This window comes from Ursus arctos, unplaced genomic scaffold (assembly GCF_023065955.2).
Source record: "Ursus arctos isolate Adak ecotype North America unplaced genomic scaffold, UrsArc2.0 scaffold_14, whole genome shotgun sequence".
In the NCBI taxonomy this organism is placed as follows: domain Eukaryota; kingdom Metazoa; phylum Chordata; class Mammalia; order Carnivora; family Ursidae; genus Ursus; species Ursus arctos.
Window position 1 is genome coordinate 55,421,967 of NW_026622808.1, and position 22,345 is coordinate 55,444,311.

General features: G+C 38.7%; 1 protein-coding gene across 8 annotated transcripts in view; it reads left to right on the forward strand.

Annotated features, from left to right (window-relative positions):
- CHL1 (cell adhesion molecule L1 like) overlaps positions 1-22,345 on the forward strand; it is a 205,802-nt gene that overhangs the window by 145,492 nt on the left and 37,965 nt on the right. For all 8 annotated transcript variants that reach the window (XM_048227050.2, XM_044385018.3, XM_057311886.1 and 5 more), the window contains 6 exons: positions 1,409-1,531; positions 2,581-2,751; positions 3,700-3,747; positions 5,721-5,841; positions 10,958-11,142; positions 16,770-16,901. In XM_048227050.2, coding sequence (XP_048083007.2) covers positions 1,409-1,531; positions 2,581-2,751; positions 3,700-3,747; positions 5,721-5,841; positions 10,958-11,142; positions 16,770-16,901 — 780 coding nt within the window. The remainder of the gene's footprint in view (positions 1-1,408; positions 1,532-2,580; positions 2,752-3,699; positions 3,748-5,720; positions 5,842-10,957; positions 11,143-16,769; positions 16,902-22,345) is intronic.

The window sequence follows — 22,345 nt, forward strand, 5'->3', positions numbered from 1 at the left end:
ATCCTAAACATGCTTTCCTGTCTTTTGGTGGAAATTTCATGTTACCTAGAGCAAAAGCATGATTCCAAGATAGTTGCCATTTCAAACATGTTTCCAGCCTTGCCAAGAGAAATCTGCTACGATGGGTTGACCAAGAGGGAATCGAGGATTGTCATATGACTGACGCCTGCCTTCCAAACTGGCAAAGGCACTGTATATAACACATTGCCCCTGTGGTGTTAAGGCTTGAAGGGTCCTTGAATTTAGACAAAAAACCATTCACTGTAACTAGCTGGTGTATCGATAAGAGAAATGTCAGCAAATTCCTTCAGCCGCTCAGGAGTGGGGTCAGAGGGTTGAGGGGCAAGAGGACAAATACATAGGAAATGCACAAAGCTCTCAAGAAGAATTTTGTAATAAATGAGTATACCTTTAGACTTCCAAGAACAATAATAATCTTTTGTAAACCACCATTTAAGAATGAAATACAGAGATGGAATACCCCGTAATATATCCCGTAAAGCCAGCAATGCTATAAATACCTTCTTAAGCTCCTTCCATAAGAGCCTGAGTAATTTTATCATTTAAAGTCCCCTAATGAAATCTAAAGGTACCAATATAGTGTTCAAGCAGAATACATTTTGAATATTCATAGAAGTACCTTATAAATAATTTCATAAAAATAGCCACACATTTGTTCCGGATTTCCAGTTCTGCATAGTTGTGACTTTTACTCCCATTGTAATTGTGTTTCTCTTTTCGGAGACTGCCTCCAGCATGGGAAAGAAACAATATGTTAAATTATTACAGTTTCCTTTCCTACATTAATTCCATTTCATTTGAAATTTCATTTTCTGGGTGTGATTCCAATGTGGAAGTTTCTTTTAGCAACTTAAAGTGGTCATGTTTGTCTTGTCATTGTTATTTGTACCGTTTTTCCCATGTGGTCTTTGAATTTTTAATTTAGCTTGGTTATACTTTGAATAAAATATTTGCCCATCACATTCAAGGGCTTCACCATAAAGCCAGAGAAAGGGAATATATGTATCTGCCTAGAAAATAAATCTCAGTGTTTAAAGAAAAAAAGTACCACATCTATCAGAATTTAAACTCAGTGAATCCTGTGACTCAGAACTTGTCTCTCTGTGCAGAGAAATATGTACAAGCATATTGTTGCCAAGTGATGTCACATTGCAAAATATTTTTTGTCTACACTTGTAAAATGTAGGAGTATTTTAAAAGTTATATAAGGTTGCAGCCCAGATTCTTAACAGTGTTTTGTTCTTCAGGGGAGATATGAGAACCAAGAGTTGGGGGATTGAGTTTGGTAAAAATACTCTATTTTTTAAAAAAGAAGGTTTTAATATATTACTTGTAACATTAAAAGTTAATTTTAACATAATGTCTTAAATGATTTTTTTTTTACTAGATGTTCCAAAATTTCCAAAAGAAAAAATTGACCCTCTTGAAGTGGAGGAGGGAGATCCAATCGTCCTCCCTTGCAATCCTCCCAAAGGCCTTCCACCTCTACACATTTATTGGATGAATATTGGTAAGTAACGTTCTGTTCCATCCGTAGGATTTTAATTTCATGCATCGTGTCAAATAATATAGGGGAACAAAGATTAAAAGTTTATCAATGTGGGGAAAAAAGGAAAAAAATATGGAATGAAATCGATTTTAAAAAACTATATCCATTTATATAGTGTGTTCCAAGTTTTGACTATTCTATTAAGGATATATGTGAAAACACTAGAAACCCCTAAATATTTCTCTCGATTTTATCATATCTGAAAGAGTAGAAGGTATTGATATGGTGAAGTATGTCTATGAATAAAATACTCTCTATGTTCCAAACAACTTACTTACCTTTTAAATATTATCCATGTCAAAGTTGAGGATGGCTTGGGTCTGTGTTGCTAGCATTATATTTCTATTTTAATAATGTTATACCCGCTACGTACAGTGATCCACAGAGAAATTAGTCTTAACCTTTGTGTTTAATATGCCAAAAACACTCGAGTGGAAATTCCAATTTCTTGTAAAGTCCTTCTGGCATGTGCCTTCACAATGCACCCTAAATATTTTTCTCATTGTGATCCCTAGAGAAAAATGATAATATTTGTACAGTACTTGGAAGAAAGTGAAAGAAATATTCTTGGCTGCAGCCAAACATTCCAGACTCCAGTCACCCTAGAACATTCCAGACTGCATCCAGGAAAGACAGATTGATATCTCTCTCAGACACAACTTTTGAGGAGATCTGTATGATTGGACCAATTGGACCAGTTTTTGGATAAGCCAGTACATAAGTAGGGACTTAGATGGTGAAGAGAGGTAGAATGTACAGACTGGTTGTCCTCCACTGGGCTTCTTTGGTTAATAGTGGAAGGCAGGCTCCCAGGGGGTTTGTTGTTTTTGGGTTTCTTTTTTACTTCTCACTCATTGTTCTTATTTAAGACCAAACTTGCAAGGAATAGGAAGAGAAAGCATGAAAAAGAGAACAAAATGAAATAATAGGAAAGAAAGGAAAATGAAGAAGGGGGCTAAGGCACAATAAAGGACAGTTACCCCTATTAATGACAAGATGTTTCTTTCCAGAATTAGAACACATCGAACAAGATGAAAGAGTATACATGAGTCAAAAGGGAGATCTGTACTTTGCAAACGTGGAAGAAAAAGACAGCCGGAATGATTACTGTTGCTTTGCTGCATTCCCAAGGTTGAGGACTATTGTGCAGAAAATGCCAATGAAACTCACAGTTAACAGTTGTAAGTCCAAATAATTTATCATTCCATCGTGAATGCTGAATACAAATGTGCCTGTAATTTCATTCTGGCTGAAGCCAGTTAAAGCTGGGTTGATATTTTCCGCCATTGTTTAGTTCAACTCTAGAGACTTCATCCAGATGAAAGAGACATCTGCAGCTGCAGATCTTCCATAGCTCTGTCTCTCGGAGCCAGAAAATCAAATCTCAATTCACAGTACAAGTATATTTCATTTGACGTCTGCAGGATCTGGTCCTTTGCTGTGGGTGAAATACACAGCAATATTCCAGGGTTTCTGAAGCAAGTCTCAGGCTTTGATGCATTGTGATCTTGAGTAACCAGCAGGCTGCAAACGTGGAAGAAAACAAGAGTCAAAAATAAAAAGAATGACTAATAATTTTTATCACATCATGCTTTTTTGTCATTTCCAAATTTTCAAAGTTATATGAATTTCTTCTCTTCCCTGCTTGATTCTGCAGATGCTGATCTGGGTTCCCAAATGGGAAAAAGTCATTAGTGGGAGAAAGAATCATAAGATACAAAGGGCAGAGATAATCCCTGACAGTTCACTGAATGAATAATTGGCTCTGGTAGAGTCGCAAGTTGGCATTACCATTCCATTGTCTAATTTGATTCATGGTTTTTTCCATTGTTATGTGTAGATACACTACGCCAGGGCTTCACTATAGCATCCCTTTTGGCAGCCTCAGTTCTCTTTAACAGAGCCATAATTTGTGTCCACACAACACGGATTCATCTGTGGTAGCTCAAGATTAAGCTCATTATAATTTTTTTCCCAATATATCCCCAAAGATGATGTTCTAGTGAAGCCTGGTTATATCTCATTTTGTAATCTTTCTAAGAGAGAACTATGACTTTTCATTCATTACTGATATCAGCATCTACCATTATGTTTGTGAGTTTTTTCTTTCATTTTTTTTTTTATTTCAGTAAGGCATGCTAATGACTCAAGTTCATCCACAGAAATTGGTTCCAAGGGTAAGTTGATCACATGAAGAGTGTTGGCATTTATTTTTACCTTTTGTAGCTCATTGTCATCTCAGAATTTAAATTTTTCCTTTAATGTCTTCATGAGTATATTGAAATACTAATGTTTTTATAAAGGAAAACCCCTGAGCGTAGAGGTTTCTTTTACCCCCTCCTCCCTTAAATATGTGCAAAGGAATGATATTTATAAATTCATCACTTGGTAAATGTATAACTACATAGATAATATAATTCATATAGACAAATACACATACACTCACATATATATATATATGCATATTTTTTAATGGAGTAATTATTTTGCATCTCCCAAAATGTCCTGTCATGGTTGAGTGACATTTTGGTTGATAGCTATTACATGCAGAAAGGAAAAAGAAATGGTTGAGTATCAACAGAAGTAGAGAAACACTAAATTTAGTAAAGTTAAATGGTTACTTTTCTAGTAAGACTTCTCAGCATACTTAACACGGGACTGTCCATTGTAACTCTGAGAAAGAATACAGTCTGCAACGTTTTCCAAACTCATTTGTCTGTGAAATATTTCATTTTTCCCCCCACAGAACAGCTACTAGAACTAGTGTTTTATGGAAGTTGCCTGAGTAAACCTGAATTCTATAGTAAGCTAGTTTACCACAAGGAGAAGAATCCTTTACTTGAATGCATCACATGTTCTTCATACCATTGGGACCAGTGGCTTCATCTAGATATCCGATACACTGGCGACATCACAAGGGCTGGCTGAGGGCTCTTTTTGGTGTACCCTTAGTTTGACGATGGACTGATTAGTGTACATCCCCACCTTCACAATCATTGAGGTCAAAAACCCAGTCATGTATATTGTATCTTTATAGCACTCAGTAAAAAATAATTGCATATAGTATGTGTTCAACAATTATCTTTGGATAAACACTTGTAAGGAAGCTGTCGCATGTAAACACTGCTACCAGTCCCTTCATTTCTCTACTCTGTCAGCTGTTGCACTTTCCACGTCATGTCAAATCACACTGATATTGGATAGGAAAAAAAAAAAATTGTGTGAACATTTGGAAATGCTGTTAAAATTTACATTGAAAATGGAAGACCTCATTTGCCATTGTATTTGAAAAGTACTCTTGAGAAGTAACAAATGAAATGTTTCAACATGTAGTTAGTGAGAGTGCTTGCTAATCGTTCCCTACAATAGCGTTTCTCTTTGAGTGTGTGAGACTGTTAAATAGACTCATCTCAAAGAGCCTGATAACTTCATAGATGCATGGGGTCCACCACAGACTTCCTGAATCAGAATTTCTGGGAGCGAAGCTTAGGGAGCTGTATTATAGCAAGAATCTTATCAAATACTTAAGTACATTAATTTAAATTAAAAAAATACATATACTACCATCAAACATAGCCAGGTATGATTAAAGTGTAGAATATAAAATCATAGACTACCAGTTAACTTTTAAGGGCTTTCATCAAGAAACTAATTATCTTGAACTTCTGGAATTTGAAGATGTGGTTTAAATCATAACCTTCTTAAAACTTGGTGCTCCACTAAGTTAATTCAGGGACAACCCATGCTTCATGGTAAGAATGGAGTCTATTTGGGGTGCCTGGGTGGCTCAGTCATTAAGCGTCTGCCTTCGGCTCAGGGCGTGATCCCGGCGTTCTGGGATCGAGCCCCACATCAGGCTCCTCCGCTGGGAGCCTGCTTCTTCCTCTCCGACTCCCCCTGCTTGTGTTCCCTCTCTCGCTGGCTGTCTCTCTCTCTGTCAAATAAATAAATAAAATCTTAAAAAAAAAAAAAAAAGAATGGAGTCTATTTAAATGGTAAATGGTAATTTATTAAAAATGTGTCTATGTATATATACGTAGGTACAGATAGGTATATATGCTTAAGTATGTTTTAAGGAAGATTTAGTGCCACAGGATTTTAATGCTCTTAGTCTGGAAGAAGTTTGTGACTCTTCTTTTCTGTATTACAGCAAATTCGATCAAGCAAAGAAAACCCAGACTGCTGTTGCCTCCTCCTGAAAGTGGCAGTGAGTCTTCAGTTACCATCCTCAAAGGGGACACCCTGCTGCTGGAGTGTTTTGCTGAAGGCCTGTGAGTAACTCGACCCCTGTTCATGACTTTGTCCATCCATTTTTGTATAGGATAATGCCTCAGTTAAGCAGTTCATCCTAGGTACACATTTTAAAATGATTTCTTAAAAAAAAAAAATTCTGTTACTACATTTCTGGAGGAAGTAATTTACACTTTACAGATTTCAGGCTGTGACTGAGATTGATTTATAATTAGATTGTTCTGTCAGTTTGTGATAGTGTGAATGGAGGTGACAATGACAACATTCTCCTTACCTAAGTCAGTGGGAAGATGCCATCCTTAGAGGTTGGTCCTTGTCAGCCTCTTATTGTCGCTGCCAGGTTTTTGTCTCTCTGCTATCACATTTTGTCCCACTCCTTCTTGTTATGCAACGAGCTCTGATTCCTTTTCAGGCTCCAAGGAGGTTTATCTCCCTATTATTTCACCCTGTTGCCCTTTGCATACGAGGAGGTCCGGACATGTAATTTTAGAGAGCTTCACCCAATAATATAATTAACTCAACTTTTTCTTATCTGAAAAATCAGTGCATGTTTCCAAATCCTCCAAAAAACACCTAAGGAAATTTCACTGGGTCATTTCTTAAAATTGTTACATTTGTTGAGTAATTCTATGCAAATAGAATTTCTATGCAAATAGAATTTCTATGCAAATAAGGACCATCTTATTTAATTCTGAGTCACGAAAGGTTGCCTTTTTCCTGCCACCATCCCTATATGCTTACTACCACATGTCCATTGCTACCAGTGGGAATACCATGGGAAAATACACTCCCCCATCCCAATGCCTGAGTTTACGTAATTAGCTTGTAAGCTCAGGCTTTCTTTTGGCTGGGCACCTGGTTAGTGAAGTAGAATTTGAAATTTTAAAAATTGTGGTCATTCATAATTCAGTATATATTCTGAGTGGGTGATTTTAAATTGGTTTTTGAAGAAAAAGAGTCAATTTTAATGGTTTTGCAACCTCTAGGCTTTGCAAATGTCTCTTTCCATCCATCAAAGACATGCAGGTTGCAGGGTCCCTGGGTGACTCAACCGGTTGTGTGTCCGACTCATGATTCCAGCTCAGGTCATGATCTCAGGGTCATGAGATTGAACCCTGCATAGGGCTCCATTCTCAGCGGGGATTCAGTGTGGGATTCTCTCTCTCCCTCTCCCTCTGCCCTTTCCCCCCACATGTGCACTCTCTCTCTCAAATAACAAATAAATAAATCTTCAAAAAAAAAGAGCTAGTAGCTTATGTGTTTGAGGTTGCCAAAGTATATTTGATGTTAACTAGTTAGATGTGCCTTGTGACATGGCCTCTGTTCCAGAAGTTTGATCTCTGTATTGTGAGAGAAGATGAAAGCCTCAGGTTCAGTCTGAATCATGATGGTAACCACCTGCTCTGTTGTTCTTATTCATAGATATTTACAGTGGCAGCAACTCCTTTCTTTCAGGATTCACTATTCTTGGTTGACTCTTTGGGCAGGGTGAACATTTCCGTAATTCTTTCTTCTTATTTCCCACAAATGTCATAATTTGCCTTTTGAGTTGGCTGAAAACTGCACAGATTTTTCAAAATAACAGAAATGCTCTCGTGTGCTTTTTGGAAAATGCAATGCCTTGAAGCAATATATAAAAATAAAATGGACATGACTATCTGTTGTCCTTGGGACGGGATGATTCCTGATTGTCAAGGCGTTTTCCCCTCGACTGGTTTCTTCTTACTCATGTTGGGTCTGTGTTGGATGATCTATCTTATGTGGCCCTCTTTCAGATTTTACGTTGTAAAATTTTTGGAGTTCTTTGAAAATTATTTTCTAAGAAGTTTTGAAGCCATTAGTGTTCTGTGGTAACACGTCATTATAACTGGGACGTTGTTCTCTTTCTTCGGTGCCAGGCACCCTGTTTTGCTCTTTACGTGTATTAGCTCGTTGTATCCTCACCACATTGCAGGGCTGTCGTTACTCCCATTTGCAGGTTAGGTAGATGAAGCCCAGAGGCTGGAATTCTCTTCTTCGAGCTGGCGTAAAGTGCAGCTGGAATTCCATCCTATCTGCCTCCAGACCCTGAACTACCTCTAAATTTAATGTATTTCCATCTATTTCAACCAAATGAACGGTTCTGTTCAGTTAAGGGGAGGGGCGGGGGGAAACAAAGCATGGCACTCTTTCTGAACCGGAAGAAGGGGCCCGTAGTAGCTGTTTCAGTAGATGGTCGGTCATAATGAAAATGTTGATACTATTAATTAAAACAGGAAAAACTAAACAGGGTTTCGATTCTACAGATTCTGTGAAGAAGGCAGAAATTTTGAAGTTAAAATGACACTGTGAATCTCCTTCGGAAGAAGAGGCAGTGAGTGGGAAGTGCACATTCATGGGCCAATTCACCCACTCCCACCCTGGAAAAGCCGCGTTAGGGTTAGAGGGGCGTATTGTCGCTTCCCTCCGTTCACCACTGGGCTCCCACGGTTTCTTCTCTCTTGCGCCTCTCTGTTTCGTAAATTCATAAGCCAGGTGTGATTCTATTGCAAGATGCTACATTGTAGAAATGTAGGAAGTGTAAAGAAGTATACAAACAAAAATGGGCTGAAGGACAAGGACCTGAACAAAAATGTGAGATTATGAGCTAGTACATGTTTGTATATTAAAAGGGATTAAGCGGTATATTTTCCCTCAAAATTTCATTGCTCAAATACTGTTAGTAAATGTACCTTAAATTTAAAAAAGAGAGAGAAAGAAAAAAAATTGACAAGAATATAACTGGACATCCTCGGAATGGGATTGACATGTCCCTAGATCAATTAGGTCTCCTGTTCACCGGATACTTACAGATAATCATTTTATTCTGTTCTTTCAAGGGATAGGTATGGAGGATTAGACTGGTTTTTGAGGACTGGCAAAAAGAAAAAAAAAAAAAATCCTGCAGAAAGTGAGATGCTTGCACTATTAAAGCCTGGACTCATGGAAAAACTGGTTTGGAGGAACCGAGGTCCAGAGCAGCCTGTAATTTGGCAAACTGCCATTTTGACAGATGGCGTGGAAAGCAAGCAGTTAGGAGACTTGAGTTCTGCATCCTGTTAGGGTGGGGTGCTCAGGAAGCCGGCAGCTAATATCCTCTCCCAGCTGCCTGTCTGAGCATCATTGCTGTTTCCCCAGAAGTGTGCCCTGTGCTCTCAGCCTGGTCAGATATAAACTAGTGGTTCCAGATTTGTATAGCAGGGAAGCGCTTGAGCCTTGAATGGAGGAGGGGAAGAAAGTAAATGTGTTTAAATTAAAGGACCTACATCTTTACCTCCAATATATATTTTTGCATAATAATGGAATTATTTTAACTGTTGCCTGATCAATACAATCTGAGATAACTGACAGAGACAATATGAGGTAATTGTTCAGTTATCAACAAATAGCTAATTAATTTGGCTACAAGTATATATTCCAAGAATGTACAGTTAAGAAGGAAAAGGGGATGGAAAAAGCACAAATATAATAGGACACAGTGGTAGAGAGGACAAGTTTAGTGTTGGGAAAACTTAAGTTCTAACATGTCATTTATTACCCCAGTGACTTTAAGCAAATTCATTAACTTCTTGGAGCTTCAGAATCCTCACTGGTAAAGTGATGATAATAATGCCTATCTTTAGACCATATCGATATCTTATAGCTATTAATAATAAAAATAGAGTGGGGAAGGAAAAGCAGCATCATTAAAAATAGCAAAATAAAGTTTATTCCACTCATGTAGCCCAACTGGAGGGGAGAAATAAAAAAATTATCAGTTAAAATCAGCCATCAATGCTTTCCACATAATTTTTTTTAAAAGATTTTATTTATTTATTTTAGAGAGAGAAAGAGAACAGAGCAAGTGATAGGAAGGGTAGAGGGAGAGAGAAATAATCTCAAGCAGACTCCCTGCTAAGTGTGGAGCCCGACAGGGGGCTCGACCTCACGACCCTGAGATCATGACCTGAGCTGAAACCAAGAGTTGGCCACTTAACTGACTGAGCCACCCAGACACCCCTCCACATAGTTTTTAAATCACAAGAGTCACCCATTCTCTACTTGTCTAGTTTTCAGGAGCTGAGATTTTTCTTAAACCCAGCTGGCTTGATTCCCCACTCCTGTTTTCCTCCCTGAGGTGGAGAAAGTTATCCTCTTGATGTGTGACATGTTATCAGTTTGCTTTTAGTTTAGTTTTGCTTTTGCTTTTTTTGCTTGTTTTGATTGGGTGATCTCATCTCTCTAAGCAAGGGAGATATGGTTCATTCCCTCTTTCCCCTCTTCCCCAGCAGAGGGAGAAAGCCGTCTGGGTAGCCATGTCTGTGCAGAGCCCACCTTGTCCTAAAACAGGCCGTTCCTAGGTCCAGCCAACACATTTGGCCGTCACATCTGAGTCATGTTCTCCACTATCAGCCTCATTAGGATTGAGGGGATATCACGGCTTCCCTCTGCTTACTCTTGGGCCCTACTTTAGCTTGTTCTTCAAACTCATACACGGAAGAGGGCAGTTATTATCAGCCACTCCAAATCACCCACAAGGAGATTTCACACTTGAAATATATCTTGTAAATGTTGAAAATTTGAAAAATATCGTATGATATTTCTGTGGGTCCAATTGTCCACCCTTTTATACAGCCATACCTATTCAGCCATTGTAAGTAGTCAGCCCTCTTCATAGAAGAAACTTGATTTCCATAGAAGCAGACTATTCAAGGAGTAGTAAAGGAGACCTGATCCAATCTGATGTTCACCCTCGATGGTGGTGTGCAGGTCTGTGCACTGGGAAGACTTATTTTTATTCACTGGAGCTCCGAGTGCATACATAAAAGCAACGTGTTAAGGGGTGTGTCCTCTGAGGCTCTTTGAACTTAATTTTGCACTTTACTTTTTTTTTTTTTTTTTTTTAAGATTTTATTTATTTATTTGACAGAGAGAGACAGCCAGCGAGAGAGGGAACACAGGACGGGGAATGGGAGAGGAAGAAGCAGGCTCCTAGCGGAGGAGCCTGATGTGGGGCTCGATCCCATAACGCCAGGATCACGCCCTGAGCCGAAGGCAGACGCTTAACGACTGCGCCACCCAGGCGCCCCATAATTTTGCACTTTAAAAAATGTTTATCACTCATTTATTGTTTTGCAGACCAACTCCACAGGTTGACTGGAACAAAATAGGTGGTGACTTACCAAAAGGAAGAGAAACAAAGGAGAATTACGGCAAGACTTTGAAGATAGAGAATGTCTCCTACCGGGACAGAGGGAATTATCGCTGCACAGCCAACAATTTCTTGGGATCAACCACTCATGATTTTCACGTTACAGTAGAAGGTACATTCCCCATCTTGATTTATTTTTATTCTATTAAAGAAAAGGTGAATTGCTACATGTAGTGGGCCTACACTTCTAAAGCATGTATGTTAGAACAGGTAAGCCATTTAAACTTCTAATTTTAGTGTGGGTACTGGATTATATTATGCTCCAATCAACCAGATTTGTCATTTATCCCACAATATCTTATAAAAGGGACAAATGACAAGAAAAGATCTCATGTTAGGGATTAAACACAGATGATTTCCATATATTTTTTGTTATAATAAACATATAACGGTGTATAATACTAAATCATAGAAGTAAGCACTACAAAGGAAGGAATTATGGTGAGTCTTATGATGAGCTTTTTTCCCAGGCTATGGTTAACTTGCTGGACTTGATCATCTTTCTGTACCTCGGGTTCTTCCTCAAAGTAATGAGGGTGTCAGACAAATCATCTTAGTTCTTTCCTAGATACATTTTTTTTTTTGGTCCATATTTTGATTTCACATGACATTCTATATGTTACTTACGAGGAAAGAGTAGACTGGGTGCTAGAGATACTCATTTTCTATGAAAAGATGCAAAATACACATTATATTCAAGTCATCTCTGTAAACCCAAGCCTTATAAACAATAGAGGTTTAGCTATTGTTTCTTGTATTCATGGAAATAAATAGGGCATGATCTCATCATTTAAAAAAAATCTACATATCACACCATGTAGATATTGGAGCTGTACCTGCGCCGCAGCTAAGGGTTATCAAGGCATCTTGTGAATCAAAGTGATGCAGACCGTTTTCTGTGGGTCTGATTACGTTGAGGTCTCCTGTCTATGGTTTAGTTGACTGTATTGATCAAATTAATGGATTGATTACGGCATTTGTACTCATGTAGAACTGTGTAGGCTTAACGAGTTGAGGGAATCGTCTCTTTCAGGATCCTGTTTAGTGGACTGATGCTCAAGGGTTTCCATATATATTCCAATAAAGTTTACCTCTTAAGCCTTCAATATGTGCAAGAAACACCTAAGTAAAAGGCTGACTGTTTTAATTAATGGGGAAAAAAAATGAAGACTCAGACACAAATTCCACTTACAAGTAAATGTTAGGATAATTGTTCTGGTTGTGCCGCTATTTCGAATGTCACTGTGTTTCTAAGACCTAGCCCATGATGTCTATGATTAGTTAAGTTGGGACGAATGGAAAACCAAAGACGAGAATTTTCCTTGATTCAAAAAAAAGCAAAACCTATATAGGGGAAATATTACTCATATTACCAATATTATGCATAAATATCAACAGCTGCCAACAGTGATATATTCCTCTGACTTTAAATCATTCACAAAGAAATTCAGAGAGCAGGAGTTTGAGAGGTTTGTATATATATTTTTAGTCATCACTTGATGCTCCTATGTAATTCCACTACACCGTGCAACAGGAATATTTTTCTGCAACCCTTTACCCTTGCCTCAGTGCAAACACATACCCACAAACCAGACATGTCTAATTGTTAACTGCTCCTACTCCAAGTTGCTGACTATTAGAAATCCTTCCAGATGGCTGGAACATTGCTACGGTAGCTGAATATTTTAACAATCTGGCCACGGTTTTCTTGACTGTAAGACTGAAGCTTTCAAAAGAATTGCAAGGGTTGCAAAAAAAAAAAAAAAATCAAGGATGTAAACTTAATTACACAATTTAAAATGTTGACTGTAGGACTCCAAAGGAATCTAGGTTTCCTGAACGAATTGTCCTCACTATTCATAAACAGCTATTAGCACTATTGAGATGTAAATTATGTTTTTATTAGGAACATTTAATCTGTTCTCCTTAATGAGAAGCTACTAAATGTGCCCTCAGTTGTATGTTTTAGGAGTTTCTCTTCACGCGTGCAAGTGAAAAGCAAACTGGGCTCAAGAAGCCAGGTTTTCTTTTTTTTAAGTGTGAAAACAGTAAATATAAGCCTCATTAATCATAAGCACGAGTGAGCTTACTTTTAGTCAGTTGTCTTCTGCTTTCCTGTACCTTCTTTCCCTTTTTTTGGTCTCTTGTTTAGAAACTAAAATGAAATAACAAGGATTACCATAGGATCACAGAACAATGCTACTGTGAACTTTGAAAATTGAGCCTATTCTGAAAACACCCCTTTGTGCCTAAGTAAAAGCATGTATTATATTGTATTCTCTGTCTATGTGATATTTCTTCTTTATTACTAAACACAGTCAAATTCTGTAATTGAAGTTCAACATCCTAAGTACAAAAACCGTGTGCGTTTTCAAATTCTGTGATACGTGTAAGCAAAACCAGCCAGGATTTCTTGAGTAGGTACAGGTACCCTTTCTAGGTATCTATCATATAAATATTTCACATTCAATAAGGAGATATATTAAAATGGCATTTAAAATATTCTCAATCCAGAAATCAGAATATGACTACAATCACATTTTAACTAATTATTTAAAAATAAACTCCTACCAACAGCGTCCATGTAGTAAACTTTGGAATCATTTAAGACTTTTGAATTTTAGTGTAAAAGGAAAATATTTGTATGTAATTATATACTCATAATTGTCTTAAAAAGATATCATGAACTCAAAAGCAATTCATTGATATACTTAAGAAAACCTCACTTTCAAATAATCTGTTATTTCTAAAGAGTTACAATTAAGTCCAAGTTTGATGAACCTAACAATTTTGATTTAATAGAATATAGATATTTAATAGGGATCCGTTACTAAGAAAATAGCTTCCGTGTTGTTTTATAGGTATCAAATTTCCAATTTTATTTCATTTCATTTTCCTTCCAGTGATAAACGTCTCTAATTAACTTGCTTATTATATTCTAAATGTTCAGTCATTTGCATCTCAGTTTTTAACAGCATACAGAAATTGTCATCTTTTTTTTAATTTACAATTATAACAAAATGAGTTAAGTTTCAATGTAAGTAGTTTTCATCAGTTACCATGTATCTTAGGATAATAGGTTAAAGAATGGGATTCAGTGATGATGTTGTCTCTCAGAATTTTCCGTTTTAGTCTTTTTTCCTTCCTTTTTCTTGAGCTTTTTTTCATCCTTTCAACTAGATCTTACCCTTCAGGAATAGAGTTACATGTTCTAAGCCTTGGAAAACATGTTTGTTCTCTGTTGCTGCATGTCCCCAGTGTTACTTCACTCACCAAAAATATCTTGACCCATACCAATGTCCTCACGCTGACTATGCGTTCTTTTGTGAACAAAGTAGCAACTAGCTATGTAGGTTCAACCAAGGCATGAAATTATGAGATTGTGAATTACTAGAAGTCAGTGATTCCCTCCTGTCCAAGCCTCCTTCATTCCACCCCGTGCCTTTCTCACTGGAGTCTTTAGGGGTCAATCATTTCAATCCAACTCGTAATTACTCCACGTGTGTCTGTTCTTGTGCCAAGCACAGGAGAAATAAGGAAGAGTAAGATTCCACCCTGGCTGTTTATCTCTTTATTTATCTGGGTAGCATAAAAACAAATGTCCAAGCATTTATTAAAAAAAAAAAAAATCTTATCCAAAAGGATGAAGGTGAAGTTAGTGATGATTCCTAGTGAATATACAAAATCTTGATCTCAACCTCCAGGGGATAGATGTTGAGGGAGCTTGGATTTGGAAGCACAAAGTGAAAGTTGGTAAAGCGATATGACCTTGGTTTCAAATTAATAAAATAATAATTAATTAGGAATAACATCACATCTACATTGGAGTCTCAGTGCTACTCAGTTTATGGGTCTGCAGGTCAAGGACTGGCAAGAACACGGAATGGGGTTTCTTTTCTTGGGGACACTGAGCAAGTTAGATGGCATCTGCAAGGCTCAGTCCTTGGTCTGCCAGGAGAGCTGGGTAGAGTGATAAGCTTACTAGGTGTTAATGAAATTTATAGGATGAGAATAGAAATAAAATCCTAATCTTTTATGCATGTATGTTTAAAGAAATGTCATCATCACATGATCTTCTTTATTTTATTAAGGTATCATTGATAGATTACATATTAATTTCAACATAATGTGTACAACATAATGATTTGATATTTGTATGTATTATAAAATGATCACCAGACTAAGTCTAGTTAACATTCATGGCTGACAAATGTTTTTTGTTTTTGTTTTTCTCTTGTGATGAGAACTTTTAAGATCTACTCTCTTAGCAGCTTTCAAATATGCAAGACAGTATGATTGACTATGGTCAACATGCTGTACGTTACATCCCTGTGATTTATATTTTTACATTTTATTTTTGCTCTGAAAATAGTAGTCTTAGTTTGCTATTGTAAAATGGAAATTTTCATGTTCATGGAACTTTTTTCTCTAACTCAAATGTTTAATTTTATTGTGGTTGTGTGAAAAGACAAAAGTAACAACAACAACAAAAATGTGCATAGACAGGCACATACACACACATCTCAGACAGTCATGTGCAATTTATAATTTGGACGATTGCATTTTAACCTGAATGACTAAATATGCACCGATTGTAGAGTATGAACACACATTTTTAATTTAAGATTTAGTAACTAAGCCTACACCTTATAGAATAATTACTTGGGCATGTCTCTTGCTTGGACTTGAATTTTCCAGGCTTATTTGTATATCTATTTTTTCTTTTTATAGGCACTTTCTTTTCACATAATCCCTTGTTTCCCCTTTACTTAAAAAAAAAAGCAGTTTAAATGACATTTTTTTTCATTTTACACATATATGTATTTTTAAAAGAGTTTTCTTTTTGACAAAAATGGAAATCCAAAACTGTCTTGGGGGAAATAACCAAGCAACACTTGATAGGAATTACTACCTGCAGGTATTGTGCAATTTTCTCTGGAATCAAATTATCCAAACCATCCCCACTTTAATCTAAATATTTTATTCACTCCTGACATAGTAATATACTTAAGGTGACAAGGTATGGCAGTAATATTTGCACTAAAGACAAATGTCACATTCTGTACTGAAACACCACTTAGAATTATACTATTGGAGCATTAGAGCATGAGAAGACGCACATAATTTAAATACATCTTTCCCTCCATTGTTTTGAGGACAGTAAAGCTAAATGTTGCTTTCAGACTGCCTTCTCCCTGCCTTACAAAAAATAGTCTCTAGGAAAATACTGTTTTCCAAATTCTTAAGATCGGTAAGTAGATATAGATATGGTTAGGTAAATGCTACAAAGTCATTAAGAAATATTTAAAATAAATGCTGAACATTTTAATTTCATTAAAAAATTCTCAAAATATGTTTATGGAATATCAGCCTTCTTAGATGACTTGTGGTAGCTTGAAATTAAGCTGTAGCCGGGTTCAGTAAACGTAACCATCTGCTTATCCCTCCTTCCTTTTCTGTTAATGAGATCGATACTTCTGTTGCTGAATAAAGTGACTGTATATATGTTGATTTTATTATACATGCCAAGAGTCCAAATTAGATCACACATGCACACATAACATCTTATAACACAAAAACGATGCCCACCTTGCCTTACAGAGCAAGTACCAGAAAGAGCTAGTGTGAAACACTTTATTGTCTGCCATCTGCTGGTGCATTATAGAAATACAGGCCTTAACAGTTTTGGACCTTCTGACATGGGTGAAATCACACATGATCTCTTCACTTTACTTCTAGAGCCTCCTCGCTGGACAAAGAAACCTCAGAGTGGCGTGTACAGCACTGGGAGCAGTGGGATCTTGTTATGTGAGGCAGAAGGAGAACCTGAACCCACAATCAAGTGGAGAGTGAATGGCTCCCCCATTGACAGTGAGTGAAAACGCCACTTGTGATTCCGTGCTGAAGGCAGTGGTGCTCTGGGACCGTTGATAGTCAGACACCCTGGTTATGTGTAAAATGCACTTGGGAAGTGGCTGGACCATCAAAACATATCCAGCCAGGAAATCCAAAATTGCATCTAAGTAGTTTGATTTATGCTTAGATTTATGGAAAAGCCATAAATAACATTTGTATTTGTTGGGTCATTACATTAATTGTATATAAAAATATGGTTAAGAAAATAAAGCAAGTGAATGAGAAAGAGAATCCAAGGAGGAAAGCCGATTGCTCTTCTTCTCCCTGAGAAGAAATAGGTGCAACAACCTAGTGGTCGAGAGCATGGGTTGGAAGTCAGGACTTAGCGTAGACCCAGGCAACGGAAACGGTGCCCTGGGTTCTGCTCTTTATAAGCTCCTGCTCTGGCCATCCTTTGGTCATGCCTGCCTCCTCTGTTATTTGAGAAATTCACAGGGCCAGTGAGACCTGCAGAGCTTGGGCCCATGGGCCCTACTCCTGGCTCCCTCCATGTTCTCAGTGGAGCTGCAGTAATACTCAAGATCAGAAAAATCTCTGTCCAGTCGACTCTGAATCCTCCCATAAGGGCTGGGCGTGGAAGGGTGGAGATGCACAAAGGCCGAAGGCTGATTCTCCCTACTCTGCCATTTCCAGGAGAGAACTCTGAGAAGTCCAAAAATCTTCAATTTGAACCTAGTGGTCTGGTCAGTTCTGAGTATCTTTGTGAAAGTAGGATAGAACAAATTTTGTCAGTTGATAAGCTTAATTTCGAGTGTTTACATTAATATCTGTTACTTTCATAAGTCCCTTTTGTCCTGGACCCACTTGTGTCAAGTGTAGACATCCTGGTGGTCCATAGACCTGAGGTCCCATCTAGGCTGCGCACCTTCCCCGGGTGTATGATCTTGAGCTGTTTACTGAATCTCCCAACGCTTTAATTTTTTAACAGCACAACAAAGCTAATATTAGTTGGTTGTGATGGAATGAGGTAAATGTGGTCAACCATCTAGGATAGCGGCTTATCCGTAGAACACTGTGGTAGTTTATAGACTCTGGGGCCAGAATGCCTATGTTTGCATCTAGGCTCTACCATTTACTAGTTGTGCGATTAGGCCTATTACTGACTCTCTTAAAACCTGCTTCCTCATCAGTAAAATGGGCGTGAAAATTGCACCAACTCGTGGGTTGTTGTGTGGATTAAAGAAAACACCATGCAGAGAATGCTCAGGACAGGGACACTGTTACCCTATTGTTTACTTATTGTTGTCACATAGCAAGCACTCAGGAAACCTTAGCCCTCATTATTAATATCCTCAAATTTGAGATTTTTTTTTTCATCTCTCCAGAAGAGCAGACTAAGAAATGAGAGATGAGGCTTCCGGTAGATGAGAGGGAAATGAAAACAGTTGTTTATAAAGAATGTTAAGGATGCTAAAATAAGAGACGCAGATTCTCTGGAACATAAAATCATAAAATTGTATATCTGCATGGCACTTGACTGATTATGAAGGACATTCACATATTGCTTTGAATTCCCAAATGAGCATTTCTAATGGAGGTGCAATTATTCATATTTAACTGATTGATTCTTTCATTCGGTAATATTTATTGAATGCGTTCTTTGTGCCAGGCGCTGACTGGCCTTATTGCTTGGGAGGTAGCCGTGAATAAAATAAACCTAGCGGGGAGAGTCAATCAATAGACGAATAAGCACATAAACGGGCACTGTAGTGTGGTAAATAAAAAAATAAAAAAAATAGCTGAGTAAGGGCTGAGTGTAATAGAAGTTCAGGACCTAGAGATGCTATTTTATTCTAAGGTAATACTAGTAAGCCCCCTGTGGTAATTTACCTTTAAGTAGAAGGCCCGAAGGAGGTGAGGGAGGCAGCCATGAAAATATGTGTGGAAGAGCTTCAGCGTAGAGAGGTCAGTGAGTGCAAAGACCCTGAGGTATGTTTGGAGTGTTGATGTCAAGCAAGGAGGCCAGTGTGGTTGAAGCTGAGTGAGCGGGCCGTCCTGGGACATGAGATCAATCAGCAGGTGCAGAAGCCACATCACGCATAAAAAGGTGAAAACCTGACTGGAGTCTTGGGGTTTTATTGTACATAAGATGGGCAGCACTTGGACGTTCTTGAGCAGAAGAATGAGTGATCTAATCTATTAACAAGGGATTGAAGGGGCGCCTGGGTGGCACCGCGGTTAAGCGTCTGCCTTCGGCTCAGGGCGTGATCCCGGAGTCCTGGGATTGAGCCCCACATCAGGCTCCTCTGCTGTGAGCCTGCTTCTTCCTCTCCCACTCCCCCTGCTTGTGTTCCCTCTCTCGCTGGCTGTCTCTATCTCTGTCAAATAAATAAAATCTTTAAAAAAACAAACAAAAAAAAAAAAACCAAAAAAAAACCCCACAAGGGATTGAAGCGACTGCGTGACTACTGCAGCTAGAAGCCGCCTGAAAGACCCTCGAGCCGAGGGCTAGGTTTGTAGTAGTCATGGTTGGGTTCTGGATGTACTCCCAAAGTAGAGCCGGTAGGTTTGTTCCTGGATGGGGAGGTCAAGGCTGAAAATAAATGTACACAAGACAGCACAGCTGAATAACGGCAGGTGTAGGACCAAAGCCGCATCCTTGCAGTCTGAGCTCAGTGTTCCTTCCACAGCTCTTGACCACAGCTCTCCTTGCTGCCCTGCAAATGGGCTGTAGCCATTTGTAGGTTGGGATGCTTGATGACAGTGAGCCGACTAAAGGATCTGAAATCTCTCTGAGCTTATAGTTCTAGCAATTCTATATCCTTTCTATGTAGTATTTCAAAGTTAAATGAAACTGGTTGCTAGTATTGGTAACAGGCCTAACCTTTTTCAAATGCTTTGCATCCAGTATCCATGAGCTTCCTAACAAGCCCTGCAGAAGAGATCTTTTTTATTTTTTATTTTTTTATTCTCCAGTTTGCACATGTGGCAACTGAGGCTCAGGGAGGTCATGTTACTTAATGGAGGACATAACCCCAGTAAATTTAGAGCTAAACGTGGAACCCAGAAATGATGAAGTCTCAGAGCTGAAGTTTCTCCCACTGTATTTATTGCATTATCTCCCACTGAGCTGCCCAAGACAACTTAGGACAGAACTAGTGTGTTTTGATTGATATTGATAGAGAACTGGCTTTCCTGAATCCCGGGAGCTCCTGTTAGCCTTGGCCTGTATGCAGCAACACTGCAGTTTCCATACCTCTCCCAAAAGGCAGCGTCGAGCCATGCTTAGCTCTTTGTCATCTCAAATCTGAGGCTACAGTTTCATTTCTTCTTTTTTTGATGCTGTGTTTGAGTCAGAGTTTACCATGGGCAGATGGCATAAGGAGTCCAAAGATAACGATGGGGCGAGCTCTGAAAGTTGTAGAGCTGGGTGTCGGGTGTGGGAATGTGGAGTCAGATCAGAGCCTCAGTCCTTTGCAGCCTTAAAGAACTTCAAAGAGCAACTCATCCCGAGCGTTCTCAAGAGACAAACTGCCCTACAGGACTGTACCAATTTTCTACTGTTGCTATACAAATGGTCACTGATTTAGTGGCTTATGACAATGTACATTTATTATTTCACAGTTCTGTAGGCTAGAAGTCCAACCAAGCCTCCCGGGGCTGAAATCAAGGTGTTAGCCATGCTGTGCTCCCTTCCGGAGGGACTAGGAGAGAACCCCTTTCCTTGTCTTTTCCGGTTCCTAGAGGGAGCCCACCTTGGCACCTGCCTCTCCATCTCCAAAGTCAGCATCAGTGCATATCTGACCATTCTTTCCATCTCCCTTTCACTGGCCACAGTCAGGGAAACTTCTCTGATTTTAAGGGGGCTTGTAATTACTTTGGGCCCACTTAGATAATCCAGGATAATCCTTCTATCTCAAGGTGCTGAACCTTAATCATCACGGCAAAGTCCCTTTTGCCGCAGAAGGTATAATATTTTCTAGTGGTAGAGATTAGAACGTGGGTATCTGTTGGGGGCTGTTACTCTGCCTACCACAGAGACCTTCTAGGAATAAAATCCCACCCAACATAAATGGTTTTCCGTCATTTCAGGAAATATTTACCGACGGCCTCTGCTCTGCGAAGCAGGCACTGGGGACACCGTGTACAACACACAGACAAGGTCCTGGTTATGGGGAGCTCACAGTCAAGCGTAAAATTATGTTCATCTTCTATTTTAATAAGCAATATTCTATGTTTTCTCTAAACCAAAACTTAGTCACTATTTTGTATGATAGTGGCAAAATAAGGGCGCCTGGGCGGCTCACTCAGTTAAGCGTCTGCTTTCGGCTCAGGTCATGATCCCAGAGTCTCGGGATCAAGTCCCACATCGGGCTCCCTACTCAGCAGGAGTCTGCTTCTCCCTCTGCCTCTCCCCCCTGCTCATGCTCTCTCTCTCTCTCTCATTCTCTGTCTCTCAGATAAATAAATCTTTTAAAAAATTAGAGACACAATAAGAAAAAAAAGTAGGTTGCTTGGTAATCTTCTAATGTTATTTTTTTAAGGTTTTTAAAATTAATTAATTTATCTATTTATATTTAGAAATAGAGTGCGAGTGGAGAGGGGCAGAGGGAGAAGGAGAGAGAATCTTAAGCAGGTTCCACACTCAGCGTAGAGCCCGACGTGGAGCTTGATCTCATGATGCTGAGATCGTGACCCTAGCTGAAATCAGGAGTCGGAAGCTCAACTGACTGAGCTACCCAGGCACTCCTTGTAATGTCATTTAAACTAAAAATTTTAACATCTCTGCCCCTTAGTCAACATTCCTAGTTAATGTATTTCCTTTACACTGCTTGTTTGTAGTGTCATAGCAAGCCTAGGGGATTTGGCATGTGTCATTCACTTCTCCAAAATCCAGTCCCTCCTTCCACAATGGCCTTGTTAGTGCTGATCTAGCAGGTTCTGAGCCGTGTTAATGAGAACGCATGTGCTGTTTCCAGCAGAGTTCTTTGGCCCTTAATAAATGCACCAGAAATATTACATTTTTCTCATTTCCCAAACGTATTTCCAGAATTATACCTGGATGGGGGTTAGGTTGGATTTATTGCCAAAAAGTAGAAAATCTAGCCCCTGATCTCAAGAAGTGTTTGCTTTTACTGTGAAAACAAAATATATGAGTTGTGTATCCAAAGTGGTTAAATAGCAAAACAAGACAATTGAAATGAATGGTATAGATCAGGGAAGAAAAATGAAATAGAGGAACAGAAGTGTCAAGTGGGGAACCAAGAAGCCAGTGTTGGTGGACCGGGGGTGGGGGGGGAGTCTATGCTGATCACGTGATTTGTGTTGGCAGTATCAGGACCTAAATTTATAAGAATAAGTGAGGTTTAGTTATAGTGGGACTTGAATGCTGAACAGAAAATCTGAAATTTTATTTATGGGTATGGATAGGGAGAGGCAATGAGCTAGAGATCAACAAA